The following is a 14631-nucleotide window of genomic DNA, read 5'->3' on the forward strand; positions in this document are numbered from 1 at the left end:
CCATAATCAATTCTAGAAAGTATATATAATCATTCAACAACCATTATCAACTACTTTGCCTTACAAAAGAGCTCTAATTGATTCTTTTTCTCCCATGGATTAGTGAAAGAATCCCTTCCCTCTCTTTTGTTGAGTCATTTAAGGCAAAAGGGTATATGCTCTGGCCACTCTCCTTAGATTCATTGTGTTTTCACAGTGCTTTAGTATTTTGATCATTGCTGCTCTCAAAAGACTTTCTTTCCCTGTTACTTTTGTTGGGAAATCATAGAAAAATATACTTCATGTGTAATAGTGTAGGACTTAAGTTTCTCACAATTAAAATATTGAAAGTATCTGTCTGCCTAATTCTTATTTAATCAATAATGACTTAAACGTCTAAGTTTAGATTAGAGCATAATTCAATTTCATGATGACAAATCCACTTTAATGTCATCTTACCTGTTTTTAAAGATCCCAGGTACTCAGAGCAGGACACGAGTAAAACTTGAACTGTTAACATCGTCTTGTGTGAATTATGTCTCCCCTGGGGTCCTGGAAATGTAGTGAATTGCCTCAGAGTGTCAAAATCTGCCTGACCTGGTTGGAGTCCACCTCAGACTAGTCTATGTGAGAAGTTAGCATTTCGGGTGAGATTCTTGCAACACTGCCGGCTGTATTTTATATCAGTAGCCAGGTGTGGGCAGTGACTACAGGGTTTGGGAAATCTCTTTTACCGGCCCAGGGATCCAAGGCATTCAGTGCAAAACCTGGACAGCAGCCCGAGTGAGTAGGAGCCATGTGACTGGTGAGTTGGAGTGTGCGATTGCCTCCTGCTTCAGAGCTACCTGATCCGAATACTAAGCAGAGCGAGTGCCGGGCTGAGCGTAAGACACTGAAGACACTGCAGAGAAAGGTGCTTATTCCAGAAACGGTACAAGACATGGAGATTAAAGACCAGGGAGCCCAAATGGAGCCGCTGCTGCCTACGGTAAGAGACAACCTGCTGTCATGTAGATTAACGGCATTTGCTGCAAAACCTGACAGGCAAGCGGTCTGCTAGTGAGGTGCTGTGAGTGCACTTTTGGGGTGGTGGATAGCTCCCGCGACATATGGACAGGGGTCTCCTCCCATCTCGGGTGACTGAAATGCATAACGCAAAGCACATGATTTCCCCCACCCCCCCTCAATATGGATGCAGTACGGTGATGAAATGTCTCATGTTTGCTGCTCTTTGAAGAGATGGCTTTCGCAGCAGGGGCAGCTGTGCGTCTCTTTCCCTGCCTGTTACTGCTTACCTCTCAGTTTCTCAGGCTGTGCAGTGGTGGCTCAAGCCCCTGTAAAGGAGCCCCCTTTTTATCATAATGGAGCCGTGATAAATGTCCTCTCCACATCTCATCCCCCTGACCATGATTTAAGGGAATCTGCTGTTCATTGCAGCTCTAAAGATTTAGTCTCTGCAGATACCAGGGGAAAGGAGAAAGGGACGATTGAGCATGTGTGTGTGTGTGTGTGTGTGTGTGTTCCATCAGTCTCTCTCAAAGGGAAATGGGTCATAGTTTACCTACAGAGAAGGTATGCATTTTGTGGAGAGAGGGAGAAAATTCAGATTTGAACATCTGAAAGGTTCCTGAACTGTCATTTGGAAATAGCCTGTTTATCTCTGGGTCTTAAGCCACCTCCCTGGATCGAATCCTTAGATAAGTAGCTGATTTGCCTGTCCTCTCCACAATCTCTCCAGCTGACTCACAGACTGCAGATCTTCAGGCAACATCTTCTTTCTCAGCCTGGAGCAGCTGCTGTTACTGTGTTGAAAGAAAAAAAGAGAAAAACAACAGTATTTTCTTGACGCAACAGAGATACCAAATGCTAGCTTCCAGCCATCTATCATTTGCTCTCACAGCTCCTAACAGCAGAAATCTCCCTGCACCAAAGCAGGCAGAGAGGCTGTTCTCAGTCTCTGTTCCTCAGGTTGGTGATCCACCTTGCAGACCGGGACTGGCAGCAGGCTGTCCATTACTGAATCCATTCCTAGGTTTTGAGTACACCTTTATATCAAATGATATCTCGGAGGAAGCGGGCAAATTCTGGGTCACTGTGTTCTTAGGGCCTTACCTCTCCCGCTGGGCTCAAAATCCGCAAAAAGATGCCCGTTTGCCTTCGGAATCGGCTGTGGCTATTGAGCATGCCCAGTTCTCCCCAGGATGCCAGATTTGGACAGGGAGGGAGCAGGGAGATAGGAATAATGCAAGTGTCTCCACTGAGAATGGAGCCTAAATAAAAGGCAGGGGCCGTGTCAGAAAGGGGAAAAAAGGAAAGCATGCCTCTTAGCCTGCTTGCCTGAAAGTAGAGACATTTCTTTGCAGATCAAAGTGGAATTATTTTACAAAAATGAGAGTAAAAGGTTTGTATCTTCTCCCCAAACTTGAGTAAATACCTAAGCATGGATTCTGTGGGCACTCAGAATAGAGGGTATCAAGAATGTCAGCGAACTATTGTTACCTGGATGAAAAAGAGGAATTACACATAGGAATTGGCAAATGGAGAGTTAGGGAAGTTTAAAATATAGGGAAAAAGTCTTTTTTAGAGGGGAGGGCATTGGAAGTTGTCCTGGAAAAGCAGGCTGAAGCCAGTTTGATGTGGCATATGAGCTGTCACTTGTAAGGGATAATTAAAGGGTTTAGGACCAAGTGAGTATTAAGTGGAGGAATTTAGGAAGATGACATTACTGGGCTGGATGGGTAATCCATTTGTGGCTTAAAAGAGCAGAGAAAACATTTATTTGGCTAGAAAAGAAGGTCTACAGTCTCATGGACATTTTTGAAGAGTCAAAAGTTTGCATTTTATGTGGTTAATTGCCAGTACAGAGTAGTTGCCTAGTTTAATGGCAAGAGAGGATCATGTTAGCAGTTCAATATAAGAAAAATCAGCCTCAGAGGCTAGAAAGGATGCTGAATGATTGGCCTACTTTTATACTTGTATGTATTTTCAACTTCCCCAATTGCTGTTATGACTTGTTTTGCTTTGTTTGGTTAGTTCTCAACACAATCATGTCGAGCAGATTTTACTATCTTTATTTTAAACATGAGAAACTGAGGCACAGGGAATTTGAATAACATGTCTGAGGTCATATAGCATTGAAGCAAGGAGTAGAATATAGGTCTTCTAAAACTAGTTCAGAAAAAAAAGCAGTGTTTTTTACATTATTTTATTAACCAGGCTTTTAATCAGATCCTAGATGAGTTCTTGTGCTTGGGAGAGAAAAGAAGAAATATCTTTGGGTTCTGTTTTAGAGAATTAATCAGATGACTTTGCAAATAATTATGTGAGAGGCAATGTGACATAGTATGAAGAACACAGTGTGGTAGGTTCCAGCAGTGCTATTTATATGCTGTATGATTTTGGGAAAGTGATTAACTTTAGTTTCTTCTACTGAAAATGAGAATGGAATGGTACAAATCTTTCGGATTTTATGATAAGTAAGTGAAATAACCTGTTTGAAGTAGCTGGCATTTAGTAATTGCTCAATAGAAGTTAGCTTTATTATCATTATTGATGGAAATACAGACATTGAGATGAATTCTAAATTTCAAGTTTTTATGAAAGGTGGCTTGTTAGTATTATATACTAAGAAGGAAAATTATGGAAACGGAACATTTCCAGTGGAAACACCTTATGGGGTGGTAGAAGGTGGGATATTTAGTTATAACTATGAAAACTTTGTAGTATGATGGGAAAGCCAATTAGAAAGGCATTAGATGCCAAGATTAGCTATGGGACAGAAGCTATCAGAGGTAAGTAGATAGAGAAGTAGAGAGAAAAAAAAAGAATGGACATGTATGCCAAATGAGTGAATGTATTAATTCTGATTCAAGTGAAAGGGAAGAAAAGATTCTTTTAAAGAAGGTTTACTTTCATTTAGTATATATAAGGTACATCTTTATGGTATGTGTGGAGGAGATCCTGATGTATTTCCTTTTTCTCTCAGTCCTTTTTTGGGAGCTTTAAAGATAAATTTCTCTTGCTGAACAAGGCATCATTGCATTTTGTAGACCCTAGTTACTCTAAGGGTGAGGACAGTGAATTCTTCTAGGTCCAGATTATGTACAGTCTGGCTTTGATAGAAACTGATTGTTATGTCTGTGCTATAGAAGAGACATGTTCAGAAGTTTCATTCAGTTGTTAAAAGCCTACTATTGGCCAAATATGTTCTTGATGCTGGGGTTATAACACTGAACAAGACAGACAAAAACGCGGTCCATATGGAGTTCCCAATTCTGCTAGTTTGGAGATGGGCTCAAGTTAATTTTTTGAGAGGCTGTTGTTTTTCCTCAAATATTTAATTATTGTTATAAACTCTTGGAGATGGGTATATAGGGAAGCTATATGTAACAGGAATGATAGTGAGATCATCTATTTGTAAGAATGGAATTAATCTTTTAAAAGTATGAAGCCAGGAATTTAGGATATTGTATAAGACTTCAAAATTCCTGTTGACATTCAGTATTCTTTCTTTCTTTTTATTGAAATTAGTTGATATACAATCTTATATTGGTTTCAGGTACACAACACAGTGGTTCAACAGTTACCCATATTATTAAATTCTCACTCCCATTAGTGCAGTTACTATCTGTCAGCATAGGAAGATGTTACAGAATCACTGGCTATATTCTCCATCATCTACTGCCATCCCCATGACCAACTTACATTATAATTGAGAACTTCCGTGCCCCTTTATACCCCTCACTTTCCCCCCCATGCACCCCAACCTGTCCTCCATGGTTACCAATAGCCACATATCAGTGTCTATGAGTCTACTACTGTTTTGTTTTGTTTTGTTTTTAGATCCCACGTGTAAGTGAAATGATGTGGTATTTGTCTTTCTCTACCTGGCTTATTTCACTGAGCAAAATACCCTCTAGGTTCATCCATGTTGTTGCAAATGGCAGTATTTCTTTCCTTTTTATGTCTGACTAATATTCCATTGTGTATAATGTACCACATCTTCCTTATTCATTCATCTGTTGATGGACACTTAGGTTGCTTCCATATCTTGGTTATTGTAAATAATAGGGCAATAAACATAAGGGTGCCTATATCTTTTCCAATCAGTCTTTGTTTTCTTCAGCTGAATTCCTAGAAGTACAGTTACTCGGTCATATGGTATTTCTATTTTTAGTTTTTTGAGGCAACTGCATACTGGTTTCCATAGTGGCTGCATCAGTTTACATTCCCAGCAACAGCGTAGAAGGGTTCCCATTTCTCCACATTTTTATCTCTTGTCTTTGGATTGTTGTCATTCTAACCCATGTGAGGTCATGTCTCATTGTGGTTTTGACTTGCATTTCCCTGCTGATTAACGATGTGGAGCATCCTTGGATGTGCCTGTGGCCATCTGTATTTCTTCTTTGGAGAAATGTCTGTTTGGGTCCTTTGCCCATTTTTAAATTGGATAATTTGTTTTTTGGTGCTGAGAAATATGAACTCTTATGTATTTTGGATGTTAACCTCTTATTGGATAAATCATCTATGAATATATTCTGCCATACTGTAGGTTACCTTTTTGTTCTGCTGATGGTGTTCTTTTCATCTAATAATACAGAAGACTTTTAGTTTGATGTATCCCACTTGTTCATTTTTTATTTTGTTTCCCTTGCCTGAGGAGATGCATCAGGAAAATATTGCTCATACTTACATTCAAGAGATTTTTTCCAGCATTTTCTTCTAAGAGTTTTATGGTTTCATGTCTTACATTCAGGCCTATAATCCATTTCAAGTTTACTTTTGCTTATATGGAGTTGACATTCAGTATTGAATTTGCTTCTGGGAGTAATCTGATAATCTTTAAATCACCAGGCCATCAAAGAGGCTCTAGGAGAATTTTTTTACAATAAATATTTCTATCTCATGACATTTAATCTTGTGTAGTAGGTAGATATATAGTGGGTCCACACTGGACATCTAAAATTCTGAAGTCCTAAAAGGAACTTAAATTTTAAGTTGAACTTACAAAACTGCCCTGGAATCTGGAACTAGAGTAAAGATCACTTCTTAAAGGTAATTTGACAGTATAGGGTAGATAGTACAATTTAGTACCTTTTAAAATGCTAATTCTAGATTTCCAAATTGAAATTGTTTTGATTTCCAATATTGAATTTTGTTATTTGTAGAAAAAAAATTTTGAGAAATCTATAGTATGAAATTACAGAAAGGAAAATGGTACTACAATATCAAAGTAGCAAAAAGAACACACACAGATTGGCCAAGTAATATTGGTCTTTCTATTTTACTTGGATTGCAGTTTAGATTGTAATATGAATTTAAAGAAAACACACTCACAACACATGGTCATATATAGGAAGCAAAATGCAGTACAAGAAATGAATTCTCATTTCCACTTTCATGACTTGAGTTGTTACTCTACAATAGTGAGTGACTATAGAAATAAAATATCTGTATAGAATGCTACATTTGGTAATGAGTGGTAGAACTGAAAGCCTACAAGTATTAAGTTTATGATATTGAGGTCAGATGAGAAAGAAATATCTAGGCAAAGGTCTGGAACTAAAAAAGAATCAGAGAGCATGGTTAAAAAAAAATCACACTTCCAATGTATAATTTCTTTCTAATCTTGGACCTGTGACTGCTTCAGAAGTCTAAGCTGAACATAGACAGACTACAGTGGGTTGCAAGATGGTTCAAGTGAACAGAGAAATGTGCCACTCTCAACCCTCCCGTGTGGAGAAATTTCCTTTCTTTCCTTCTTATACATCGTAGGATGCACGACACTTGATCATTTGGCTTTTTGTGAGGATACCACTTTTAATTTATGTAATAAATATTAAGTTTTATTTATTTTTAGATAGAAAAAACATAAATTAATGTTCTAATATGTTCTCCCATTGCAAGAGTTGTCTCAGGTACCCTTTGGGGTATGCTGCTCTTATTTAGAAAATAGGAATAACTAGTATATAATGCATCTATTCTATAGAATCAACATATGTTTTGGTCAGAGAAGGACTGTAGAAGTCAATTGGAGACTCGATTTTGGACTAACTCCTTGATTTACAGATGATAAAACTGAACACCAAAGAGATAAGGAGATGTACTCAAGGGAATACTGCTTACACTAGTTAATGGCAGATCTTGGCCTAGAGTCCCAATCTCTTGGTTCCCAGTTTATCATTCTTTTCACTGTTGTTTAGTCACTATTCTAGCATAGGTTAAACAACTGAGTGCCAATTTAAAATGATAATGGTGTTTAGACAATCTTTGTGAGTAATAATAGATACTGTCTCAGGCTCGTGCAAAGCACAAACATCTCTAGTCCTAATGATAACCCTGAAAGGTTGCTCATGTTATCCATACTTACGTGTAAGAAACTGAGGCTGAGAGGGTTGAATGAATTACCCAGGTTCATGTGGCTAATAAGTACTGAGCTAGGCTTTGAAGATATCACATCTAATTAAAAAGTGACTTTGCTCTTTTTTAATTAAAGCCAATTAAAAAATAAAAAGGAATCTCATTATACAATGGGCTTTTACATCTACTTCTTCAAAACTGAAAGTACTATGATACAAGGTACTATAAAATGTAAAACATTGCAGACCACATATTGCATGTTTCCATTTATATGAAATGTTGAGAAGAGGCAAATCCTTAGAGACTAAAGTAGATTAGTGGTTGCCAGGGCCTGGGAGACAGGAGAAATTGGGAGTGACTGTTAATATTTAAGAGGTTCTTTTTGTAGTGGAAATATTTGGGAATTAGATAGTGGTGATGGTTGCATAACATTGCAAATATACTAAAAACAACTGAATTGTCAGACTACAAAATGGTGAATTTTATCTAAAAAAATTACAAAAAAGGTATATTGTTATTTAATCATAATTACTAACAGGGAGAAAGTCAAGGATCTAAACAATGCTTTTATCAGTCATATTTATATAAATCAAGAAAAGGACACATAAAATGTTCATGAAAATTAAAAATAACTTCACACACACACACACACACACACACACACACACACACACACACACCAGGTAGTCTCTATCACAAAATTTATTCTTTTTGTGAAAATAAAGCTGAGATTGTTCAAGGTTTCAGAAAAGTCTTTGTAGGTCTAGAGGTCTTTCGGAATACATGTTCAAAGCTGAGTTAAGAGAGTACATGGCATATACTATGTATAAGAGAGGAAGAGAACTATTTAACCTGTGTCAAACTGTTATTTCTTCTCTAAATCATCTTTCTGAATTTTCTCTTGATGTACTTTAAACATTAACATAAGGAACATCAAAGCAACTAAATTTCTGAAAAGTTATTTAAAAAAAACCTCATTTTATGTTACGAACATTTTTTAAGGCCATTGTCAGTCTAATCTCCTAAAGTAACGTTATATATTGTATAGTGAGTTAAACTCCTAAGAAAACATGTTACTAATAATTTTATAGTGATTTTTATAGTATGTTTCTTTCAATATCTTATGATGCTTAAGGAGTTTTTTTACATATCATAGTGTATGTATGCATAATATACACATACATATAAAATTTACATATTATAAAATTGTCCATTGTAAGTGTGCAATTCAGTGATTCCCAGTAATTTTGCAACCATCACTATAATCCATTTTAGAGCAATTCATTGCCCCAAAAAGTCATCTTTTAATTTATAGTTTAAACACCTACTTTTGGCCCCAGAAAACAATTGATCTTTTTGTTGGTTTGCTTTTTGTCTATAAATTTGCCTTTTCTGGACATTTCATCTAAATAGAATTATACAATTGGCAGTTTTTTGCATCTGACTTCTTGCACTTTAGTGAAATTATTTTGAAATCCATCCATGTTATAGTGTGTTTCAGAAGTTCTTTTTTATTTCTGGAAAGTAGTACATTGTATGTATGTCAGCCTTTTTGCTTATTGATAGTTTATGGTCATTTACATAGTTTCTAATTTGTAGGTATTATAAATAATGCTGCTATAAATTTTCGTGTGTGTATCTCCAGGGGACATATGTTTATATTTCTCTTGGGTAGAGTCCTGTGAGTGAAATTGCTGGATCATACAGTAAGTTTATATTTAATGTTCAAAGAAATTACCAGACTCTTTTTCAATGAGATCATGCACTTTTATATGTACCAGTTGCACCAGTAATAGTTTTTCCACATTTTTACCAACACTTGGTATTGTCTGTCTTTTTAAATAGCTATTCTAATAAGTGTGAAGAGATAATGCTGTTGTGGTTTTGATGTGCACTTTCATAACTAATTGTCTTAGTCCATCTGGGTTGCTACAACAAAACACCATAGACTGAGTAGTCTAGTAACAACAGAAATTCACTTTGCAGTTCTGGAGGTGAGGAAGTCCAAAATCAAGGAGCAACAGATTTTGGTATCAGAAGAGAGCCTATTTCTGCTTCATAGGTGGCTGAATTTCAGATGTATTTTAACATGACAGAGGGGCACAGGAACTCTCTGGTACCTCGTTTATAAGGGTACTAATACCCTATAAAAATACCTAATCACCTCCCAAAAACTCTACCTTCTAATATCATCACAGTGGGTATTAGATTTGGACATGTGAATTAGGGGAGAACACATTCAGTCTTTAACTCTAATGATATTGAACATCTTTTCATGTGCTTATAGCCATTTGTATATCTTTGATGAAATATCCATTAAAACCTTTTGTCCATTTTTCTAATTGGCTATTTGTTGTCTTCTTGATTGTAAGGTTTTAAAATATATTTTGTATGCGTCTTCCTTGTGAGAAATATGATTAGCAAATGTTTTCTTACCATCTGGCCTGTCTTTCAAATTCCTTAATGGTGACTTTTGAAATACCAAAGTTTTTAATTTTGATGAAATGCGATTTATCAAGTTCTTTTGTTGATTGTGTTTTGGTGTTGAATCTAAGAATTCTGCCTAGACAAACGTCACAGATTTTTTCCTATTTTTTTCCTAGTAGTTTTATAGTTTCATCTCTTACATGTAGATCTGTGATCCATTTTGAGTTAATTTTTGTGGGTGGTGTGAGGTAAAAGTCTAAGCTCTTTGTTTTCACATATAGGTATCCAGTTGCCTTAGCAGTATTTGTTGAAAAAGTCATCTTTGTCCTTTGAATTTTCTTGGCAGCTTTGTTGAAATTAAATTCACTATAAATATATTTTTTCTGGACTCTGAACTCTGTTGATCTATCCTTATCCTAATAATCACACTGTGTGATTACTGAAGCTTTTATAGTAAAATTTGGTATCAGGTAGTTTAAGTCCTTCAACCTTGTTCTTTTTAAAAAATTGTTTTGGCTAATCTATGTCCTTTGCATTTCCATATAAATTTCAGGATCCACTTGTTGATTTCTACAACAATCCTGCAAGGGTTTTGATAGAGTTTGCTTTGACTTACAGATCCATTGAGGGAGAATGGCCAACTACAGAATAGTGAGTCTTCCGAAACATATATGTAGACTGCCTTTCCATTTATTTAGATCTTTAATTCCTTGTGGCAATGTCTTGTAGTTTTATTTGTTTTAGTGAGGGCTTCTATGCACTATATCAAAGAGGACACAAAAATTCCTCAAGTGCAATTTGTATAGAAGTTCCAATATTGAGCTTAGGCCAATTTCAAATAGTTCAGAACTCTAGATGTTTTTTTCAGAGGATGAAAATGTAGATTAATCTACAGACTCAGTGGGATAGAGTGACAAGTAGTGAAGGACTGTATAGTTTTGATTAGTGACAAAGTCCTTATATCAGTCTCACCAAGACTTGCTCATTCAATGTGAAAATTACGCTCTAAGGACATAATAATTAAGTTAAAAAATTTTTTTTCCCATTGCATTGAATGTATTATGTTGCTGGTGTACCTACAACATTTATTAGTACCTCTGCTATTTTCTTGTTTATTCTGAAAAACCAGAATGTTTAGAGAAGGCTATTGCTTCCTAATGGCTATTTTTTTCTTTTTGACTATTGAGGTTTTGATATCAAAGATGATGACCTAGTCAAATTCCAGAAAGCAAGTGCCATTCAAAGTAGGTATGTAACAGCTACCGGATAGCTCTGCTTATGAAGCACATTTCATTATTGTTAGACTCATATTGCTTCTTTCATAAATACAGTGATGATTTTCTGTTGATATTTAAGCAGCTCTGGGAATAAAACTCTTCCGATTTGCTCAGAAACAAGAATATGGTTAAAAAATGGAAAAAGAATGTAGATAACAAGACATAGACGTAATGTATAATACAGTTTGTTATTTCAGTGTATACCATGTACTTTGTGTTTTACTAAGAAATGACTTTATAATACAAATGCCATAAATATTTATCATATAAATGCCATATAATGCCATTTATAATATAAATGTCATAAAAATATGATATTATATAAATTTATAAAGCACTCTTTATAGATACAAAAACCTAATATTTTTCTCTCTTAAGCAAAGAAATTATTGAAAAGCTTAAATTCAAGGACCACATGCATCAGAATCATCAGAAGGGCTCATAAAAAATGCAAGTTCTGCACCTACTTAAGCTTATAGGCTTAGAATATCAAGGGGGTGGTGTCAATAAAGTGATTTAAGGAACTCCCTATGTGATTCTTAGTACATTAAAATACATGAATTTTACCTCCAAAATCAACAAAATAAAAATGTTACAGTGTATCTTTGAATTATTTTAGCTATGAAAATGTTAGGAGACCAAATTTTGAAATAAAATCAAGAGGGCTATTATTTTATAGATTATAATGGATTAGAAAATTAAGTGCTTACTATTTCACTCATTTAGTACTTGCTGCATATTACGTATCACTTTGTGATTTATATCTGTATATAAAACTATTTTTATTACATATAAATGCGGATACATATAACTTCTTTCCTCAAGTAGAATGCTAGATTCTTAAAAGCAGACTTTATTTCTCATAATTTTGTGCTGCTTTCACAGGGCCAAGTGCATGGAGGCCCTTCTTAAGCATACCATGGGTGATATATTGGGTAGCAATACTCTCAGACGTCAGTTGTTGAGAGGTTGAACTTTGGAGTCAGACAGTTCTAACTGTTCCTATTAGTAGGTATGGCAACTTGGGCAAAGTATGTAGCTATTCAGCCTACCTTTTCTTACCTATAAAATAGGACTGATAACAATACTGCTATCTACCTCACAAGTTTGTGAGGGTCAATGAGTTATGTGTGTATTATATATACACTTATGTACACACACATTTATATATATATATAAATTATAGTTTGACTCAATAATAGCTATCATTGTTTTTATTACTATTGGCGTAGTATTTTTCCTTTTGAGTGGAAATAATTACACCAAAGATTTTTATACCCGATATGCATTATCCATTTAATCATTGATTCAATAATGCCTTTATTCAGTAACTTGATTTATTCATTTGGCAGTAATAAGATATATGCCAACAATATAATCTGGTGAGTATAATAAAATACATTTTTCCTAATTATAAATTAATACTTATTTTTTAGAGTAGCTTAGAAAGCACAGAAAAGTAAATATAAAAGAAAACATTCATTTTGTTACTTTTTAGCTTTTTATTTTGAGCTAACTGTGCACTTACAGAATAATTGCGTAGGATGAAGAGTTCTCGCAGACCTTTCATCTTCCTTCCATAATGTTAACATCTTACATAACCATAGTTAATGAAAATCTAAGAAATGAACAGTATATAATTTAACATGTAATCCTATTAATTTAATATAATTTATAGATTTAATATATAATTTAATATATAATTCTATTAATTAAACAATAGTATAGGATAACAACAGTTTTTCCACCAAGATCCTTTTGCATTCCAAAATTCCATTTTGTATGTAGGTACCATGTCTCTTTAGTCATCTCCTGTTTGTGAGCATTCAGTCTTCCCTGTCTTTCATCACCTTGATACTCTTGAACTGTACAGGTCGATTTTTTGTAGATCATCTCTCAGTTTGTGTTTGTCTGAGGTGCTCAGAATTAGATTGAGGTTATGCAGTTTTTTGTGAAGAATACCACTGAAGTGATGTTTCCTTCTCAGTGCATCACATTAGTGGACAGACAGTGCATTTCTGTGGATGTTAATTTGATTTTGGTGGTGTTTGCTGGGTTTTCCACTGTAAAGTTTAAAATTTCTCTTGCAATAACGAGAATCTTGGGGGAGATACTTTAAGACTATGCAAATGTCCTTTTTCTCCTCAACATTTTGCCTACTAAGTTTAGAATTCACCAGTAGATATTTCCTGCTTATTACCTATCTATCATTGTGGTGTTTGCGTGATGATGATTTTCTATCTCTTTCTTTCTGCATTTAGAGATTAGAATTTTTCTGTTGGAAAGAACAGTCACTTCTCCATTTATCTGTTTATTCAATTGCTTATTTCAGTGTGCCTCCATGATATTTATCTTATCCTATGGGCCATACCCTCAGTATTTCTTTTGTTGCTCTGTGATTTCATCTGTGGGCGTGAAGTGCCCCTTCACCCGGCTCTCATGCTTTCAACATGCTCCCATTTTTAGCACTTCCTTAGTATCTGGATTTTCCAGTGTCACCTTGTATTTTCCCTGTCTCAGCCCAAGAATTAACCATTTCTTCAAGGAGCTACCAGGCTAATTTTTGAGGTTATTTACAAATACTGCCAAAATTCCTTTCGGAAAGATTGTATAACCAGTTTTCACTATCACTAGACACTTCAGTAGTATTTTTAAAACGTTGGCAATTGACCTGGTTAACAGTTTACTGACACTTCCTTTTGTATTTTGTCCCCACTTTGTTTCATTTTAGATGGCATTTCTCTATGAAATAATTTTTGTTAAAAATCACATTCACTAGAAACATTAAACTATAAAATGCTGCCTGAAACAATTACTAATTTACCTCCTCAATCCATGGCTCCCTAGTACTGTGAAGATATGAAGCTCTAGCCCCATTTTTACAGATCCATACAGTTTGGCCATAAATACTTTTTTCTTTGAGTGAATGAAATGTTCTTTTACTTCCTCAAAGGTCAATAGATATTATCATTATTATTATTATTTAAAGCAAAGTGCCTCTTTGTTGTAGCTTGATTGAGACAATGTGAAAAATTTCAGGATAGTCAGAAGAGAGCAGCATTTTCTTTTAAACCCCTACAGATATTTAAAAAAAAAATTTCTTTTAGAGAATGAAGTTGAGAAAAGTCAAATTGATAAGGTGTTTCAGTGTCGTATCTTTTTTCTCAGCCTTACTGTTTATTAGTCTGTGATAGACTATATTTAGGCATTCAGATTTTATTTGTTGTATTAAGAGGATTCCTATGTACAGTACTTTCATCTTTTTCACTTAAGAAGAGACCATCTTTCTTATCTGCACCACCCAGCACCTTTCATGTCATTAAAACAATGTTGAGGAAGTACCTGAAGATCCTGATAAATGACAAACTTGACAAAAGTAAAATTTCTAGGTCTCCCTATATGTTGTTTCTTAAATAAAACATGATGAATTGGGCCCTGCTTAAAATTCCTTGGTTTAATAATTCTTTTTATCTGTATGTGGTTTGAAAAATAAAATCAGTTCTTCAGAACTGAGATTATAATTTATGTTAAATCAAGGAATTATTTAACAGTTATACAACAGCAACTGTTTTACATTTGTCTTGGCATT

At 35.0% G+C, this 14631-nt stretch overlaps 1 protein-coding gene across 5 annotated transcripts in view; it reads left to right on the forward strand.

Annotated features, from left to right (window-relative positions):
* Positions 1–588: 588 nt before the first annotated feature.
* SLC4A10 (solute carrier family 4 member 10) overlaps positions 589–14631 on the forward strand; it is a 262310-nt gene continuing 248267 nt past the window's right edge. Inside the window, exon 1 of one of the 5 annotated variants that reach the window (XM_036996105.2) lies at positions 589–967. In XM_036996105.2, coding sequence (XP_036852000.1) covers positions 920–967 — 48 coding nt within the window. In that variant the 5' untranslated portion in view covers positions 589–919. The remainder of the gene's footprint in view (positions 968–14631) is intronic. The other 4 variants (XM_036996103.2, XM_036996108.2, XM_036996107.2 and 1 more) reach the window with 4 other exon arrangements.

This window comes from Manis javanica, chromosome 7 (assembly GCF_040802235.1).
Source record: "Manis javanica isolate MJ-LG chromosome 7, MJ_LKY, whole genome shotgun sequence".
In the NCBI taxonomy this organism is placed as follows: Eukaryota; Metazoa; Chordata; class Mammalia; order Pholidota; family Manidae; genus Manis; species Manis javanica.